The 20,158-nt window shown below is 43.1% G+C and overlaps 2 protein-coding genes across 2 annotated transcripts in view; one reads left to right on the top strand and one right to left on the bottom strand.

Annotated features, from left to right (window-relative positions):
- Window positions 1-13,547, top strand: part of RASL10A (RAS like family 10 member A) — a 76,079-nt gene extending 62,532 nt beyond the window's left edge. Inside the window, exon 3 of the transcript XR_011022078.1 lies at window positions 12,751-13,547. The gene's annotated coding sequence lies outside the window, so the exon portion shown is untranslated. The remainder of the gene's footprint in view (window positions 1-12,750) is intronic.
- The window catches only part of GAS2L1 (growth arrest specific 2 like 1), a 63,837-nt gene that overhangs the window by 27,261 nt on the left and 16,418 nt on the right, over window positions 1-20,158 (bottom strand). Inside the window, exon 3 of the mRNA XM_068240177.1 lies at window positions 12,889-12,996. Within this exon, the coding sequence (XP_068096278.1) occupies window positions 12,889-12,996 (108 nt within the window). The remainder of the gene's footprint in view (window positions 1-12,888; window positions 12,997-20,158) is intronic.

The following is a 20,158-nucleotide window of genomic DNA, read 5'->3' as shown; positions in this document are numbered from 1 at the left end:
GATGTGTACCACACACTAGGAACAGATTTCCAAGATTTCAGAATGAAATCTATTGGAAATCGATCTAAATGCATTATTGCACCATTCGCTCCAAGGCAACTCTACAGGCCATTGCTGGCAGCAGAGCGACCTAGATTTTCTATCCTGTCAGATAGATCAAAACTAGATTTGCTGATATAGAATCTATCTATAGAATCGATGGCTGAAATCGACAAGTGTATGGGCCCCTTTAGATCTGGCAGTATGATCAGTTACAGTATAAAGGGAAACACTGTACTCCACCTATAGTGATGAGGTTTCCTGCATTCTGTTCTGCTATTACAGCTAATTTTAGGGACTGATGTGACTGAGCAAAAATTTCCACTATTAAAAATGCTACATCAATATTCTTGTCTAGACGAACAAAATGTTGGATCAGCTTCACAACTCTTTCCAACAAACACAGAATATTCTGTTTCCAGTCCTGTATGTGAAATAAGGCTTCAGTTACAAGGACTGAATTCATTTACTAATGTAAAAATAGCCTTCCCATCAATTCATTAAGTGGGCATGGGTAACTGCAGCAATACATTAAGCAAATGTAAGAGCATCACGTATGGTCTGCTAGTTCCATCCTCTAATGGAATGGATGCTGCTGTGATAAGTATGACCTATAGCATCCTAGTGAGAAGACCTGTCAGCTTGTTGGTGCAGCTCAGCTCTCTCACCACAGCTATTAGCAAATTGTTTGCCTTTGGGGTGAGAACACAGTGGACACAGACGCTTAGCACCATGCTCTGAATGAAGCAGAATACTATGGTAATAGTCAATGCAGGGCTTTCTGATTGATGTATTGTATGACTCTTAAAGGAGACCCATACTGAGTGAAATAAGGTGACTGTCAATGCCGACTTCTTTTTCGACTTCTTCTTCAAAATGCTGGTTTCCGGGTTGCATATTCTTCATATTTAAAGGGACCTGAAGCGAGAAGTATATGGAGGCCACCATATTTATTCCCTTATAAGCAATACCAGTTGCCTGGCAGCCCAGCTGATCCATTTGGCTGCAGTAGTATCTGAATAAGACCAGTAACAAGCATTCAGTTAATCTTGTCAGATCTGACAATAATGTCAGAAACACCTGACCTGCTACTTGCTTGTTTAGGGGCTATGGCTAAAAGTATTAGAGGCAGACGATCAGCAGGGCAGCCAGGCAACTGGTATTGCTTAAAAGGAAGTAAACATGGCAGCCTGCCTATACCTCTTGCTTCATGCTCCTTTTAAAGGGTGTAGAAAATAATTATTACCACCCTTATTTCCATTTGAAAATGTCAGTTGATGGGCTGTCAAAGAGTTATATTGACTGCGGCAGAGTCTTACACTTAGTGCAAGCATACAGCAAGCAGAGTCAAAATCTGCATGCTCATTCTGGGTCAGGGACACATGGGGTGTCAGAGGCAAATAAACAATACCAAGCAGAGCCATAAAATGAGGCTTTGTTACAATAAAGCCAGGAATAGAGTCCACTATATTTCTCTAACTTCCGTTTTTCTTCATTATTTTCTGTGTCACAACCCCAGAATGACTAAGCAGATAGGGCCATAATGTAATTCAAAGACTTAAAACAGTCACCTTGTTTGAGTAAACTAGCAGCAAGTATTGCACACACTTTATGAACGATTGCTAAGGTGACACTTGTGATGTTCCTGAGATCCTTAATCTCTCACACATAAGTCTTCAAGCTGCCCAAATCACTGTAGTTCCAAGGGGTATTCTCGGTCGTGACTCCACCCCACTACCCCCTTTAATGAGATAATAGCCCTAGCAAAAGCATCTTTAAGCTTGCCACTGGAGCTTGTCCTCTGATTTGATTAATTCAAACCCAAAGGAGAGATTCCCCATGGTCAGATTAGTGGAGCAATGGGGAGCTCTAGTGGCAGAGTCAAAATTTATCTTGCTGGGTCTCTCTACAGTTTAGTATAGAGATGCAGTGCAGATGGTCAACATGGTCAGCAATGGTAGTGTAACGATTGGTGTCAGCAACACAGATTTTTCTGATCATTGGTGATCTGCAGTATCACCAATAATACAGATGCTATACCTGATTATGTGGTGATCTGCAGAATCACCAATAATTAGAGTTGGGCCGAACCTCCGATTTTAGGTTCGCGAACCGGGTTCGCGAACTTTCGCGGAAGGTTCGGTTCGCGTTAAAGTTCGCGAACCGCAATAGACTTCAATGGGGATGCGAACTTTGAAAAAAAAAAAAAATTATGCTGGCCACAAAAGTGATGGAAAAGATGTTTCAAGGGGTCTAACACCTGGAGGGGGGCATGGCGGAGTGGGATACACGCCAAAAGTCACCGGGAAAAATCTGGATTTGACGCAAAGCAGCGTTTTAAGGGCAGAAATCACATTGAATGCTAAATGACAGGCCTAAAGTGCTTTAAAACATCTTGCATGTGTATACATCAATCAGGGAGTGTAATTAAGGTACTGCTTCACACTGACACACCAAACTCCACTGAACAGAACAGGTATGCAGTGGCGGGTTCACTGAACAGAACAGGTATGCAGTGGCGGGTCCACTGAACAGGTATACAGTGGCGGGTCCACTGAACAGAACAGGTATGCAGTGGCGGGTTCACTAAACAGGTATACAGTGGCGGGTCCACTGAACAGAACAGGTATGCAGTGGTGGGTTCACAGAACAGGTATGCAGTGGCAGGATCAATGAACAGGTATGCAGTGGCAGGATCACTGAACAGGTATGCAGTGGCAGGATCAATGAACAGGTATGCAGTGGCAGGATCAATGAACAGGTATGCAGTGGCAGGATCAATGAACAGGTATGCAGTGGCAGGATCAATGAACAGGTATGCAGTGGCAGGATCAATGAACAGGTATGCAGTGGCAGGATCAATGAACAGGTATGCAGCCAGGGACAAGCTAAGGCTAACTAATCTTTCCCTATGAGAGACTGCAGTAGCTCGCCCTACTCTAACTAATGCAGGCACACGAGTGGCCACGGCCGCCGCTGCCTGCCTATATAAGGGGGGGTGGGGCTCCAGGGGCTAGTGTAGCCTAATTGGCTACACTGGGCCTGCTGACTGTGATGTAGAGGGTCAAAGTTGACCCTCAGTGCATTATGGGGCGAACCGCAATGGGGCGAACTTTTCCGCAATAAAGTTCGCGTGTGCGGTACCCGCACGCGAACCACCTAGGTTCGCGCGAACCAGGTTCGCCGGCGAACCGTTCGGCCCAACTCTACCAATAATACAAGTATAGCTAGACACAGGACACCTAATGTGGTATTGTGTTTGGTGCAACAGTAATAAGAGAAGTTATCTCCCGAGGAGCGGGAGACACAGACAATATTGCAGCCAAGGATCCCCTGAAGGGCAGGGGATTCAGACTGTACTGCAGCCAGTGGACACCTCAGGAGCAGGGACCACTGACTGTGCTGCAAGTGAGGTCACAGGTGGAATGAGTGATTAAGACTGTACTACAGCCAAGGATTCCCTGAGTAGCAGGGAACCAGACTGTACTGCAGCCAGTGGACCCCCGAGGAGCAGGGACCCCTGACTGTGCTGCAAGATGATCTCCTGAGGGGAAGGTGATAAACAGACACTATTTGCAGCTAACAGACACCTGAGGAACAAGTGTCACAGATAGTACAGTAAAACTGATCACCTAAGGGTTAGGTGACAGCCCTTAGGATTTTCCTTACTAGTGGTAGACCCACTAGTGGGGATAGAAAGGTCAGACAAGCAAGGTCAGCAACGAACGGACAGATACAGTACAGAGGCGAAAAGACTGATTTGGTATCCAGGTACAGGCAGAGTCGGCAACAGTAGACAGATAGGCAGAAGTACCGAATCAGCAACCAAGAGAGTAGTCAGGAGAGCGAGAGATCATAACAGATAATACAGTAGTAATATAACAATCCTAGTCTAGGTGTGAAGTCCTTGGTTTCAACACCTGGGAACTAGACTAACAGATGTACAATAGCGATATAGCAATAACCTAGCCTAGGTGCGAAGTCCTTGGTTTTAACACCTGGAAACTAGACTAAAGAATGGTACACAAGTCTATCAATATAATAGTACTTAAAGCTATCAACAGAATCTGACTAAGTGTGAATTCCCAGCTCCGGCTGGTTCTAACACACTGTAAGATCTGACTAGGGTCTGAGCGCTCACACGTTAGCATTCGCAACAGCAGACAACTTGCAACTGACAGGCAAGCCCTATATATACCCAAAGCGCTCCACAGCGCCGCCCCAGTCACTCAGCCAATCCGGAGCATAGCTGGAGTCAGCTGATCGGCCTGATCAGCTGACTCCCCTTCTACTTGCATAAAGGTCCTGTCGCCTGGCACGCGCGCGCGCGCATAGCTCTTAATCTGTGTGCACTAGAAGGACCAGGCGAACCAGCAGCATGTAGCTGCGTGGCAGAAGCCGCCGACTGGAACGTGGAGATGGCCGCCTTGCCGCTTGCCCATGCGGTGGCCTCTCCGCTATCCTTTACAGGTAGGCTCCAATTTTCACTTTGCACAAGTATTTGTTTTTTAAACGGCACACAATAAATCTGTCCATAAGGGATAAAGGCAGCTTGCACTGCCTGAACTAAAAAAAATAAAGTACCACTGAGCCTGGTTATGTTCCTCCAGGAGTCATAGAAATGTCCCCTGCCCTAAATGGCCATTCTCCAACCACTAGCTGGGAGTACAGGTAGAAAGAAGACCTGCTGGGACTCAGTGGTGCTTTCTTGCAGAGGAACTTAACAACTTCTTTGCTAGATTTGAAAAAGACAACAATCGGCCTCCAGTCAACTTTGGGCCCACTACAGACTCACAGCCTTTAATCCTTTACATACATGAAGTGCAGCAAGCACTCACAAATATCAACACCAGGAAAGCTGCAGGTCCTGATGCTGTGCAAGGACGTGTGCTCCAGGCCTGTGCTGGTCAACTAGCGAAAGTTTTTACACAAATATTCAACCTCTCTCTGTTCTTGGGTGTAGTCCCATCATGCCTTAAATCTAAAACCATTGTGCCTGTCCCAAAAAATCCTAGGATAACTTGTCTTAATGATTATCAACCAGTTGCTCTAACTCCTGTCATCGCCAAGTGCTTTGAACGACTGGTAGCCACACACATCAAGGCCTCCATCCCAGCAAATCTAGATCAACACCAGTTTGCTTACCGAACATATAGATCGACTGAGGATGCCATCTGTGTACCTCTCCATGCTGCCCTCTCACACCTGGAAAAGCCCAACTCCTATGTTAGGATGCTCTTTGTTGACTACAGCTCAGCATTTAACACCATTGTACCTAGCCAGCTGACCAACAAACTCCATGCACTAGGTCTTGCTCCCTCCATATGTACTTGGTTATTGGACTTCCTTACTAATCGCCCTCAAACTGTCAGACTAGGAAAACAGACATCTTCCACCCTTACCCTGAGCACTGGCGTGCCACAGGGCTGTGTATTAAGCCCTCTCCTCTATGCACTTTTCACCCATGACTGCCAGCCTATCCATACCTCAAACATAATTGTTAAGTTTGCAGATGATACGACTGTCATTGGGCTTATATCAGACAATGAGGAAGCTGCATACAGAGAAGAAGTTAGGAACCTGACTGCATGGTGCAACATCAACAAACTGTTATTAAATACAAAGAAGACCAAAGAAATTATTCTGGACTTTAGGACCACCAAAAAGACCACTCACCTACCGCTAATGATCAATGCAGAGGCTGTGGAGAGAAGATCCAGCTTCAAATTTTTGGGAGTCACCATCGCAGAGAACCTGTCCTGGGCTGACAATGCTTTAGCTCTAACTGGCATTCTAAACTCAGTTTAGGCGTGATAAAATGAAACTCGCGCGAAATCCCGCGCGCAAACGCCTGATGCACGGTGCAGTTTGCGCGATGTGCCCATTAAACCCTTTATCGCGGAACTTTGCACGCGATAAAGAGCACAAAACATGCTAACTCAGTGGTGCAAAGCTTATCACGCCTAAAGTCTTTTAGGCATGATAACTAAGTTATCATCGCTTTGTGAATCAGGCCCAATGACAATAAAGTGAATTGAATTGTTTAAATTATACGGACTAGACTGGTAGATAATACTGTTTATAATGCATCTTTATTATTGATTTACTTTAGCCCTACTAAAAACAAATGTTAAAAAAGACAGCTGGGTTAGTGCCACAAGTTCAGCACTGCCTGGCCTGACTTACCTGTCAGAACAGCTATTTTCCAGTGTAGTGGAATGCAGGCTGCACCCCTCCACATTGCCAGTTAATATTCCAGCAACTACAATTACACTGCTACTGCTAAGACCTGACCAGTTGTAGTTCCCATAGACAAGTGTTAGGAGGTACACAGATGTACACAGGAGGGGTCAGTCTTTATTATTCGCCTTTAGATGGGCTTTAAGGTCCTCACATTAACTATAAGTACATCATCTAATGTATATGTGTTTAGAATATCAGGAAATCATTAGGTAAATGACCTAAACATGCAGAGCGGCATCATTGCAGTGAGCTCCTATACTAGATGTATTCTAGATGAACAGAAGTGCAGCCAAATTCCTGTGTCTGAATTTATACCACTGCATCAGTAAACCTGTAATTACACTTTCACTTGTCATCCTATTTCTGTGTCAGGCTGAAAAGTAACCTGAACAAGCATGGCTTAAAGGGATTTTCTCCTCTAAAGCTGCATACAGCTACCTTCTTCTCTAAAGCTGCATGTATAGCTCTGCTCTTGTCTAATACTACATACACAACCGTGTTCCTCTATAAAGTTGTGCTGCATACTCAACATGCATAGCTCTGGTCTTGTCTAATACTACATACACAACATGTTCCTCTCTAAAAGCTTTGCATACAACTTCGTACACAACTGTGTCCTTGTCTAAAGCTGCATATTCAACTATGTCCTTCTACAAAAGCTGCATACACAACTATGTCCTTCTCTAAAGCTGCATACACAACTGTGTCCTTCTCCAAAGCTGCATACACAATTATGTCCTTCTCTAAAGCTGCGTACACAACCATGTCCTTCTCTAAAGCTGCATACACAACTGCGTTCTTCTCTAAAGCTGCGTACACAACTGTGTCCTTCTCTAAAGCTGTATACACAACTGTGTCCTTCTCTAAATCTGCGTACACAGCTGTGTCCTTCTCTAAAGCTGCATACACCACTATGTCCTTCTCTAAAGCTGCATACAAAACTATGTCCTTCTCTAAAGCTGCAACCACAACTATGTCCTTCTCTAAAGCTGCATACACAGCCATGTCCTTCTCTAAACCTGCATACACAACCGTGTCCTTCTCTAAAGGTGCATACACAACTATGTCCTTCTCTAAAGCTGAATACACAACTATGTCCTTCTCTGAAGCTGCATACACAACTATGCCCTTCTCTAAAGCTGCGTACACAACCATGTTCTTCTCTAAAGATGCATATACAACTGTGTCCTTCTCTAAAGCTGCATACACAACTATGTCCTTCTCTAAAGCTGCGTACACAACTATGTCCTTCTCTAAAACTGCATACACAACTATGTCCTTCTCTAAAGCTGCTGTAATGCTGGGGGGTCATTCTTACTGACCACCCAGCACAACAAGGCTAAGAGCTGGATAATGGAAGAGGCTACACAGGCTGCCCAGAGCAACTGCAGCTCTGGGCTTCTGATAAGACGCAATGGCAGCGCAGTGCGATGTTGCGCTGCTCTTGCGATAGCAAACAGACAGATACAAGACAGACTGGAGTGAGGTAGCCAATAGCAACCGCAGCAATGGCTACCTCGCAAGGACAGGACTAGGAGGACAGACGCTGACAGAATGAATGCTTGCTAATCTAGTCACTGCCTCAGTGACAGCATTCACAAAGACAAGAGTGGGGTAACCAATAGCAACCGCAGCAATGGCTACCCGCATTGGCTACCTCGCAGGGACAGGACTATGCTAGCTAAGCACGGGTGATCACACTAAGCGCAACCTACCGAAACGTGCTAAAAACTGACTAGCTGAACACAGGATATCAACAGTTCGAGTACGTATATATCAGCGGCACTGATATATCACCGTAACACGAATACAAGGAAAATAACAAACACTGACTAGAATATGTATATATTGGCAATGAACCAATATATAACATAAGCAAGGAGACTAGCTAGATCTGGACTGAAACAATACAGCAAACTAACTAGGCAATACAAACAATACAAATTCTCTGCACTAGAAGGAGTACCTATATATGTCCCCGTGGGAAATATATAATCGTAGCTCCACAAGATAACTGAACTAGAAAGTAACAAGGAATATATTCACAGTATCAAAGGACCCAGTAACAGCTTAGACAGAGCTAAAACTATGACGGGCGAGGTCTAAAAGGGGAGGCAGACTTTTATGCTGGCATCAGCCAATGGATGCAAGCATGCAAATCTCCACACAGCTGAATGGTAATCATTCAATCCTGAGCTGGCTTTGTTACCATTTGCTAGCTGAAAAACTATCTGTACCAATGCATGTAGTCCTATGCAACAACATGCATGCAAGAAATCCAGGGTGACAGCATTCTGAGCTGCCCAGACCTGCAGAGCAATTGCAAATGACAATGTGACTCATTGCGAATGCACAACCGAATGCAGGCTGACAAGCCAGAACTGTCCGTTTGCGGCTCCACCGCAATGGACAGAACACACCACAGGAGGAATCTTTACAGCTGCGTACACAACCATGTCCTTCTCTAAAGCTGCATACACAACTATGTCCTTCTCTAAAGCTGCGTACATAACCATGTCCTTCTCTAAAGCTGCATACACAACTATGTCCTTCTCTAAAGCTGCGTACACAACTATGTCCTTCTCTAGCTACGTACACAACTATGTCCTTCACTAAAGCAGCGTACACAACTATGTCCTTCTCTAAAGCTGCATACACAACTATGTCCTTCTCTAAAGCTGCGTACACAACTATGTCCTTCTCTAAAGCTGCATACACAACTATGTCCTTCTCTAAAGCTGCATACACAACTGTGTCCTTCTCTAAATCTGCGTACACAACTATGTCCTTCTCTAAAGCTGCGTACACAACTATGTCCTTCTCTAGCTACGTACACAACTATGTCCTTCTCTAGCTACGCACACAACTATGCCCTTCTCTAAATCTGCGTACACAACTATGTCCTTCTCTAAAGCTGCATACACAACTATGTCCTTCTCTAGCTACGCACACAACTATGTCCTTCTCTAAAGCTGCGTACACAACTATGTCCTTCTCTAAAGCTGCGTACACAACTATGTCCTTCTCTAGCTACGTACACAACAGTGTCCTTCTCTAAATCTGCGTACACAACTATGTCCTTTTCTAAAGCTGCGTACACAACTATGTCCTTCTCTAGCAACGCACACAACTATGTCCTTCTCTAAAGCTGCGTACACAACTATGTCCTTCTCTAAAGCTGCATACACAACTGTGTCCTTCTCTAAATCTGCGTACACAACTATGTCCTTCTCTAAAGCTGCGTACACAACTATGTCCTTCTCTAGCTACGTACACAACTATGTCCTTCTCTAGCTACGCACACAACTATGCCCTTCTCTAAATCTGCGTACACAACTATGTCCTTCTCTAAAGCTGCGTACACAACTATGTCCTTCTCTAGCTACGCACACAACTATGTCCTTCTCTAAAGCTGCGTACACAACTATGTCCTTCTCTAAAGCTGTGTACACAACTATGTCCTTCTCTAGCTACGTACACAACTATGTCCTTCTCTAAATCTGCGTACACAACTATGTCCTTCTCTAAAGCTGCGTACACAACTATGTCCTTCTCTAAAGCTGCATACACAACTATGTCCTTCTCTAAAGCTGCATACACAACTGTGTCCTTCTCTAAATCTGCGTACACAACTATGTCCTTCTCTAAAGCTGCGTACACAACTATGTCCTTCTCTAGCTACGTACACAACTATGTCCTTCTCTAGCTACGCACACAACTATGCCCTTCTCTAAATCTGCGTACACAACTATGTCCTTCTCTAAAGCTGCATACACAACTATGTCCTTCTCTAGCTACGCACACAACTATGTCCTTCTCTAAAGCTGCGTACACAACTATGTCCTTCTCTAAAGCTGCGTACACAACTATGTCCTTCTCTAGCTACGTACACAACTATGTCCTTCTCTAAATCTGCGTACACAACTATGTCCTTTTCTAAAGCTGCGTACACAACTATGTCCTTCTCTAGCAACGCACACAACTATGTCCTTCTCTAAAGCTGCGTACACAACTATGTCCTTCTCTAAAGCTGCGTACACAACTATGTCCTTCTCTAAAGCTGCGTACACAACTATGTCCTTCTCTAGCTACGTACACAACTATGTCCTTCTCTAGCTACGCACACAACTATGCCCTTCTCTAAATCTGCGTACACAACTATGTCCTTCTCTAAAGCTGCGTACACAACTATGTCCTTCTCTAGCTACGCACACAACTATGTCCTTCTCTAAAGCTGCGTACACAACTATGTCCTTCTCTAAAGCTGTGTACACAACTATGTCCTTCTCTAGCTACGTACACAACTATGTCCTTCTCTAAATCTGCGTACACAACTATGTCCTTTTCTAAAGCTGCGTACACAACTATGTCCTTCTCTAGCAACGCACACAACTATGTCCTTCTCTAAAGCTGCGTACACAACTATGTCCTTCTCTAAAGCTGCGTACACAACTATGTCCTTCTCTAAAGCTGCGTACACAACTATGCCCTTCTCTAAATCTGCGTACACAACTATGTCCTTCTCTAAAACTGGGTGCACAGCTTGGTCCTTTTTAGTGCTACACACCAAGTAAACTTATTTTCTAATGCTGGGAATATACAGTTCGTTTCTGCCGCAGATAGATGGCTCGATAGATAATTTCCGACATGTACGATCTCTCATTCGATCATTTCACCGCTCAATTTCTGATAGAAGTAAATGGTAAAAGATAATAAAAACGAGCGGAAGATAAGATAATCGACTGCAGAATCGAGTGGCAAAAACAATCGAGTGGAGAATCGAGCGGCAGAAACGAACTGTGTATTCCCAGCATAAAGCAACGTACACATCAATCTTTTCTCTAAAGCTACATACACAGCTAGAGATATGTACACCACTAGATTCTCCTCTAAAGCTGTGTACATAGCTAAAAAATTTTATAAAGCCATATACACACATTTTTTTTTTTGCCATGGCGACTTTATCTGTCAGTGCATTTCATGGACAAATGTAGTATATCAGCATGTTACTATTGGAAGTAATATAAAGTAATACTGAAGTTTGATGCTGTAAATTCAATACCTTTCCATTTTCATTCAGCTAGGATTTCCACCTCAGTTATTCTTTTTTATTATTGTTTTAGCATCTGCCATAGTTTTTGCTTTGCTTACACTGGACCTATTAAGTAATGTACAATCCAAACTGTTACCAAATATGCATAGATAAAGAAGCTTTATGCCATCCTAATGTATAATATTAAAAAACTCACCTTGTTCAGATCTATAAATGACATTATTTCAATGTTCTTACTTTGGGATTATGTACAGAGACAATACCAGCTATCTCAAAAGCTTCTTAACAGCAGCACATACATGTCCTAGAATGCTTAATCCAGATGTGTAGGTAGAGGTGCAGTGCTTTCTGCTTCGTACCGCTATTTACTTATGCAGTAAGGGAGGAGCTACAGGGGTATAACTGGGAAGTTTGTCATTTAGAGAGCACACCAAAGGAATACTGATTCCATGACTGAAGAATATTATTTGAGTTTTTGGATAGTTTTAGAGATCTATCTGTGGCTCCAAGCTGAGAGAATTTTTTTTTTAAATATTAAATTTGTATTTATTTAGCAAGTATTTGTGTAGCACTGACATCTTTTGCAGTACTTTACAGGGTATATAGTCTTGTCACTGACTGTCCCTCAGGGGGACCACAATCTAATCCCCACCTCAGTCATATATCCAGACATAAGCTAAAGAAGAATAACCCCCCAAGGGATACCTACCTCAGGAAGGGGACGCCTCTGGATCCTAATGAGGCTTCCCCAGTCCTCCTCTGCCAATCAGTTCCAGCACTGACTCCCCTGAAACCACAGCCTACAAGGATGAAGGCTCCCTGCAATATTTACCTTTCCAGGCTCCAGCGCAGGCCCAGTAGCGGCTTCCTGATCAGGCTCAGGCAGAAATAGCCGAGTCCTATCAGATCCGCTCTACTGCACCTGCTCTTGTGCAAGTAGAATGGACCTGATCGGGCTTGGCTATTTCTGCCTGAGCCTGATTGGGAAGCTGCTGTTGCGCCGGTGCTGGAGCACAGTAGGTAAATATTTACCTCGCTTGGGTTCGGGTGCCAGCGCTGGAACCGAGAGACAGAGGAGGACAGGGAACGCCTCATTAGGATCCCCCTCCCGAGGTAAGTACTCCCCAGGGGATATTTTTATTTTTACAGATCCTCTTCAGGCTAATTGGGTGGAAAACCAATTAGCTTATTTATATTTTTTTTTATTGTTTGTACTTTACTAAATTACCTTTGTAGCACCAATATTCTGTATGTCATAGATGGCTTTAATGAAGCTGAAATTTTATTTTAAAGCCAAACTTCACTTACCACATGCATTTCACTGGCTTTTCCATATCTGTCCAATGGCAGGTTCTCTTTGTAATGTGTTTATGCTCAATCCCTCCCATAATAAAGATGTTTATTCTATATTACAGATGATCTGGCTTTCCACTGGTTCAGTAATACCTGCAGCATTTCCTTTCCAGAGAGTTATACAGAAATTACCACCGAATTACACAAGTGATGCTGGAATATTACTTTGGAGCAAAGCTGGTCACCGGACGCACACTTACCCGTACAAAGATGAGCGTATTGCTGTCTCCAACTTGATACTTTCCCTCTGACACCTTAATCATTGGAAACTGAGATGGACATCGGCAGCAACCTAATATCTCGCGAACCTAGGGGGAGAAAAGAGCACTATTAGGAGACAGCAATTTCATTATATGCATAGATAATAGGAGGTATACAGATATAGAAGAATGTATTACAGAAAAGCTGCCACCACTTTATTACTGCAAATCATTTTATAATATCACACAGGACTGGATAACGTAGGGAGACAAAAAGCACTCATCCTCTATTAGTGTCACATACTATGAATCTTACACTACCTGGATAAAAATTAACACTCTCTCTGATTATTGGGTGCAGCGATTTCAGCCACACCCATTAATTTTAGGTACATAAAATAAAGCACTCAGTCATTCACTAACATTAGACAAACCTCAGTACTAAAATAAGTCACAATGACAGTGGAACTACCATTTTCCATGAAAAAATAAATAAAAAGAGCCTGAAATGGTTAAAAGATGTAGTTTCAGCTTCTCCTGCAGCTTTATGAGCCTCTGAGCTGTGCAGTTCTGAGCCCTAGCTGTCAACTGTTCTTTTATCTCTGAGTGTAGGAGATAAAGCTTGACAGGGCTTCTGTGCGCAAACTGCAAAAGTCTGAAAAACAGGAAACAGAAGTCTTTGCAGAATGTAAAGTCGTTTCAGTTTATTTAGAGAGAGTCTAAAGCCCCCAAAAAAACCCTCTTTTTACTGGCCAGTCCTCTTCAGTAATAAGATCATAGCTGATACGCTGCATTCCCGCGGCAGAACAAGGTATTCATACCTCCAAAATACCAGGGCAAAATTCCACAACTTTTCAGGTTGTGGATTTTGCTGACCGGGGAGGCAGAGCTTTGCGCTGTAGTTCTGCCTCCAGTGCAGTCAATCTGTGCCGATCGCCACCTCTCTCCGCCCCTCTCAGCGAAAGAAGACTGAGAGGGGCGGAGAGAGGCGGAGATTGACTGGAGCAAAGGCAGAGCTCTGCCTCCTCCAGGAAGCAAACAGCTAATTTTGCCCTGGGGATTTCAGGGGTATAAATACATTGTTCTGCCGCGGGAATGTGGGGTATTAGCTATGATTTTATTGCTGAGGAGGACTGGTCAGTAAAAAGAGGTACTTTTGTTTGTCTTTAGACTCTCTTTAAGAAACAACTTATTTCATTATATCAGATCCAATTTTCTAGCTTTCCCGCTCAATAAAATTATTACATTTGTTTAAAAGCTACAGCATTTAATTAAGTGCTCTGAAGTTAATAGATACATTTTGCATAGATGCAATTGTGTATTTCAAGGGTCAGACAGGTTTGTATGGATTTCAGAAGTCAATAGCCAACTGTATGGAGAACAATTATTAAAAGTTAGGAGCCAGAAGTAATTTTTTATGGAGACTGTGACTTGCCCAGCCCCCGGTGTTATTGACTGATAGTTTTTGCCATACAATCACAATCCTATGTGTGTGGTGCACAGAATACTGACAATAGACTTTGGGAAAGTAGAAACGCATTCCCTTCAGTGATGAGTCACCCTTCATCATCTGGCAGTCTGAGCAACTTATCTAAAAATATGTCACTTCTGTTTTGTTAAAAATAAAGCATGTCACGTATAAACAAGACACAGACTTTGTAAACAGTGATGATGGTGAATTACAGAGTACACCTCCTGATGAATGGATGTGGTTTCATTCTACATTTTGGTATATGAGATCTTGACATGTTCTAATGAATTGGAAAAGAACAAGCGCACATTTTCCTCCACGATCCATGGACCCTGTTCATTTACATTTTTTGCCCAAATTTGCTCCTAGGTGATATTTTCCCACCTTGTCAAAACACTTATCCCAAGCCTCCTAGGCCTAACCCTAATAGAAATCCATTCCTTGCTGGTCACACTCCTGATAAACCAAACCTTAACACCCTTCACTTCCTGTTGCCTAAATCTCATCCGTCATCTGTGCCTAACCCAAACCCCAAACCTTTAAAGTCCATCTCCATTAATGGAACTAAATATACTAGGAAAACCATCAAAAATTGGGTGGCCAACGTTTTAAAAGTAGCACCACTCTTTAATTAAAGAGGAGAGATGTTGATACCATAGACAACTATAGACAACATACAGAAACCTCCATCTCTTCATGTGCTTGTACAAAAAACTTTATTAGTGGCATGCAAAAATAGCCAGCAGTAGAACAATATTTACCCTCCCTTAAAACCAATTAAAAACACTGGTCATACATCAAGAGCATTACATATGTTATTCCCACTGTCACCGCGATGGTAATAACCAGTCCGATCGCCCAGCACAAGCTTATGCCAATCATACCAATCCACCAATCGCACACACTAACAATTATGTGGGCCCGCCACCGGCGCACACCGCGAGGCCTCCACTCACACACAGTTCAATGTATGGCCATACGTCACAGCGCTGTATTGCTGCTTCTTTACTATGCCATCCCTGGATCAGTAGTGATGTAACTAAATGTCCCAGTATCAGCTTATTGGGTGTATTTAGGTGTATCAGGCAACTCACTGAATGTGATTCAATTCCATGCAGAGCAGAAATGGTACTTCCAATTCAGGACAAATGTACCACAGTAATCTTCCAGAACTTCAATAGCACTATTCACACAAAGCTCAGCAGCTGCTGTATGTCACCATCCATGCTGCGGTGAGTAGGACCACCATCTCCGGCAATCGGAACGGCAATCGTCTGCTTCCAGCAAGGGAACTCCGCTCAGGGCTGCGTAATCTCTGCCTCAGCCCGACGCACACTGCATCACCTCGCCTCCTATCCGCTGCTGTCTTCCTCCAGGAGATTCCACGCGCGCCACTCGGCGTTCCGGAACTGTGAGCGCTCACATGTGTAGACCAGGCCCTCCCGCTGATGCGTTTCGCCCCGCCCATGGGCCTTTCTCAAATATAAAACAATAGCAGTCTCTGCGCAAAGAATCATAAAAGTTCCATGAGCTGCCCAGAAGTAAAAGTCCTCAGAAATGACTTCATAAAATCATGTAACCAGAAAAACTTCAGCGCTGCATAGTCTCTTATATTAACACTCCATCACCAACACCCTTCAAAGTGCAGGCTTAGTAGCTTCAATAAAGACCCAAATTATAAGGTCTAAGCATATACTCAATATCCACAACGATCAGCTGCTCTCCTCGTCCTCAAACTCCAGATATCTCTGATGTCATTCCTTTAGATGGTACTCTCAGCATATGAGGATATAATACCAAAAAAGAACAAAAAACTAAGTGCTCTCTGCGTTTTCTTAAAAACAAGCACTTTTATTCGTGCATAAAAAGAGAGAACTGTAACAATACTCACATAAGGGCCCTTGTTACAGGGACCCTCAGTAGAAATCGCGTATAGAAATATATATATATTTATATATATCAGCAGGGTGCCACTCTCCCATCCGTTCCGCCCGACCTAGGTTTCGCTAGTGCGTCGTCAGGGGCTTTCTCAAATATACTACCTAAAAACTTAGCCATCAGAGTACTTTTATAACGGGACAAGTAGGGCTGTGGAGTCAGGAGTCGATGGGTGTCGGAGCAATATTTCGATACCTGGAGTCAGAGTCAGTGGTTTCATAAACTGAGAAGTCAGATAAGGATGATTATTGTACCCACTCCTTTGCCCTGCAAGGGCTGTGGAGTTGGGGTCGAGGAGTCAGAGCAATTTCGGGTATCTGTAATGGGACTCGGTGGTTTCATAAACTGATAAGTCGGATGATTTTTGTACCGACTCCACAGCCCTGGGGGAAGGAGGCACCCAGTAGTGATAAAATATATTAAAAACCATAAACGTTTTGAGAAAAAAGGGGTGGTATACCTCGATAGTCACACGTGTAAGCAGGAAATTTTATTTTCACTAAGGCAATGCATTCGTGAGTACTTACAACTGACTGTCTCTGACTGCCTCTAGGTAATTATATGCAACCTTTTTTGCGTGAAATTAGACTTTTCTGCAGCTAAAAAGTGTGTCTTGAAAATTTGATCACATGACCATAAAAAGGGAATTTGAAGGAGTTACTAGAAGACACTGTGGGTGAGGCTGCACTTGCTGTTTGGACTGCATTATCCTGTTGTTTTAACTACAAGGCTGCAGACACAGAGTTAGTGAGAAGACTAAAGCCTACAAAAAGCCATGCCTGGGATCCTGACCTGGTAAAGGTAATACACCATATTTTTGCACTATAATACACACCTGAACATAAGACTCACCTAGGTTTAAAGGTGGAAAACAATAAAATATTCTCCCTCCCCCACATACTGCAGCTGCAGTGGTGGCCTAGTAGTCTCCCCTCCCAATATAGCTTCCCTGGTGGACCTGTGCCCCCATAAGACATACTGAAATTTCTCCCCACTTTGGGAGGGGGTTGAGAGCATCTTATGGAGTGGCTCTCAGCCAAGTGTAGGTCCAGTGCATTATTCTCCTATTCAATTCGCCCACTCCATTGTGTACTGCTCTGTCTGCCCTCCTTCCCCCTCCACAGCAAGAGTGTGAAGGCCTGAAGGCCAGTAATGCATCTCTACAAGACTTTGCCCTGAACTGTTGCCCAATAATGGATCAAGCCTCACAGTCCTCGGTACGTGTACAGGGCTTTAGTGGCAGCTACATAAGAAAAAAGTAATTTATAGTGCTTATACTCTTTTTTCTTATTTTTATTTGCGATAGTGGTCCTTAATTTTTAATGTGGATTTAAAACTAATATTTTGCAATGTGAGAAATAAAGTCAACCTGCAAAACACAAGTTGCCAGGTCCCCCTCAGTGACAGACCTGCTTTTCTGAACGTGCTAGGGCTCTCAATTTGTCTTTAAACCTATCCACACCAGATACTATCTCTAACCATTAAGCCAACACTACAAAGACCCTTTGACACATTAAGGCCCAGGACCAGTGCTTCCATAGGGTCAAGCTGGGCCAGGGCCCCAAGCTTCTTAAGGGGCCCACAAGTAGGCGTCACAAGTTTACTGTTAGTACAGTAAGAAAATGTAAGAGGCTGCACATGCATTTTTGCCTAGGCTCCAGGCAAAAATCCACTCCTGTTATGCTAGGTACACACCATACAATTTTCTGTTAGATTTTCTCTTAGATTTACCTGCCAGCTTTTTTCCATGTTGTAGGTAAATCTAACAGAAGAATCTAACAGAAAATTGTATGGTGTGTACCTAGCATTAAAGCCCAATAGCCCAAACCTCCCCTAGACCTTCCTGTCTAACAGAATTTGTATACATACTTATAAGCAAAGAACCAGCTGATACATTTTCTTCTCAGCACCAGTGCACCATTTTGTGGAACATATTACCTTAACCTAACTTTATAACAAGCTATGGAAGCTGAGCAGAAACAGTGCTAAAGTAAGGTTACTACCCCCCTCCCTCCCCCCCAATATATTATACGCAGCCAGCATTTAAGTCAGCTTGCTGACAACTATCCAGGACTGTAGGTTGTGTTGATCTTTATCTTTATACGGACACAAGACACTTCTCTGTTCTGTTAAAACGATACTGCGCTGTAATTTCTGTACAGGAGATGTTTTTTTTTTCAGAGAATTAGAACAGTGGAATTCATTAAATTTTCCACAGGAAGTCTCTGTCTCTGCATCACCTTGGTGACACACAAACAAGTAGGGAACTCTGCAGACTGCTTCACATGCGAGAATGACAGACAGGAAAAACACGTCATGACATCACTTCCTTTAAGGAGGCAGAAATGAGTCTTTGTGCAGAACACTGTGACAATGACCTGATTTATGTAGTTCCATAGTAATTGCAACAAGGCTAAAGCTATATGATTGAAAGATGAGGGGGAAAAAAATATAGCGTGTGCATTTCATTATATTCTTCTGTGTTTTCTGCATCCTTTGCTCACTGGTAATTCTATAATCCATGGAATACGTAATTCAGTTGGAATCAGCAGAGCTCAGTAAAGGATTACTGCACTTACATTATTATTATTCGGAAACCGTTCAAAATGGTCTCCTGTCAGTAAGACTGGTATCAGAGTTTCACTATGAGCAGAGACAAAAGGAAAATATATATCAATCGAGAAATGGGAAAGCAGCATCTGCATTCCTGCAGATAAAATGTCTTCATCTGTGTACAATAACCTCCAGCCAACATGTTAGTTATTCTTTCCGGCTAAGGCTATTCTACTGTAACGGTGAAAACCCTTGTAGGGGCGGAATACAGCAACTTCTCTTTGTTCTCTTAGCTTTGCCATAGGATGCAGTGATAACCAGACTCTGCAACAGCCATATTGGCATTGCTCTAGTCTGTTTATGTGGTAAAACTAAATAAGCTGTTAGGTGTTGGGCAGCTGCCAAGTAAATACATTTCTGAAATTGATCTTTTGCAGAGTATCTGTTGCACTGTGAATGCTTTCACTGTAGCGCAGGAGTTGCTGCACTTTACGTTACATATGTAGATGTGTGAAATCATACCTTGGTGCTTTTCCTGTCCTGGTGGAAGACTACTGTGGGAACACCTGGTGAATTGCTCAACCTATTGAGCCCCACCTATGCAAGTTATCAATTTGTTTCAGCAGATTACTATTAGCTTTCCTAGCTTTGCTAAAGGATGCAGCAATGGCCAGATTCTGAAGCAGCCATTTTGGTATAGCTGGTGTTTGATCATATCTTACACCCAGAAGGAAGGGCAGCTTATTCTCAATTTGTATTCACTGCTCTAACAGTCCAATGAGGAAACTTTCACTGAATTCCCCAGTCACATCATGCAGCCGGGACTTCCCATGCCCTGTAACTGGGGCTTTCTCAGATGTATGGCAAGGCACAGCTGACCAGGAAATCTCAGCCAATCACTGGAAAAGCTTTAAAGAGGAACTGTAGTGAAAATAATGTAATTAACAAAGTTGCTTATTTTTTGCAATGTTAATTTATAAATTATTTAGTAAGTGTTTGCCCATTGTAAAATCTTTCCTCGCCCTTATTTACGTTCTGAAATTTATGACAGGTGGTGACAACTTTAGTCTTGTCAGGTGATCTCTGCGTAATATTTGTTTACTGAGAGTTCTAAAGCCAGTACAAAATATACCTAGTCTCTCAGAATGCCCTGTGTGTGTGTGTTATCCTGCATAATCAGACTAGGCTAAACATCACTGGGATGGCAGGGCTACATTCAATATACAGAAATATATAGATATAAGAAATGTATCTGATGCTAAAACCAGAAAAATTACAGTAAAAGTGGGTATCCTGAATCATTTACTG

This window comes from Hyperolius riggenbachi, chromosome 1 (assembly GCF_040937935.1).
Source record: "Hyperolius riggenbachi isolate aHypRig1 chromosome 1, aHypRig1.pri, whole genome shotgun sequence".
Lineage (NCBI taxonomy): Eukaryota > Metazoa > Chordata > Amphibia > Anura > Hyperoliidae > Hyperolius > Hyperolius riggenbachi.
The sequence above is the reverse complement of the archived record's forward strand: the minus strand, read 5'-3'. Positions and strand labels throughout refer to the sequence as shown.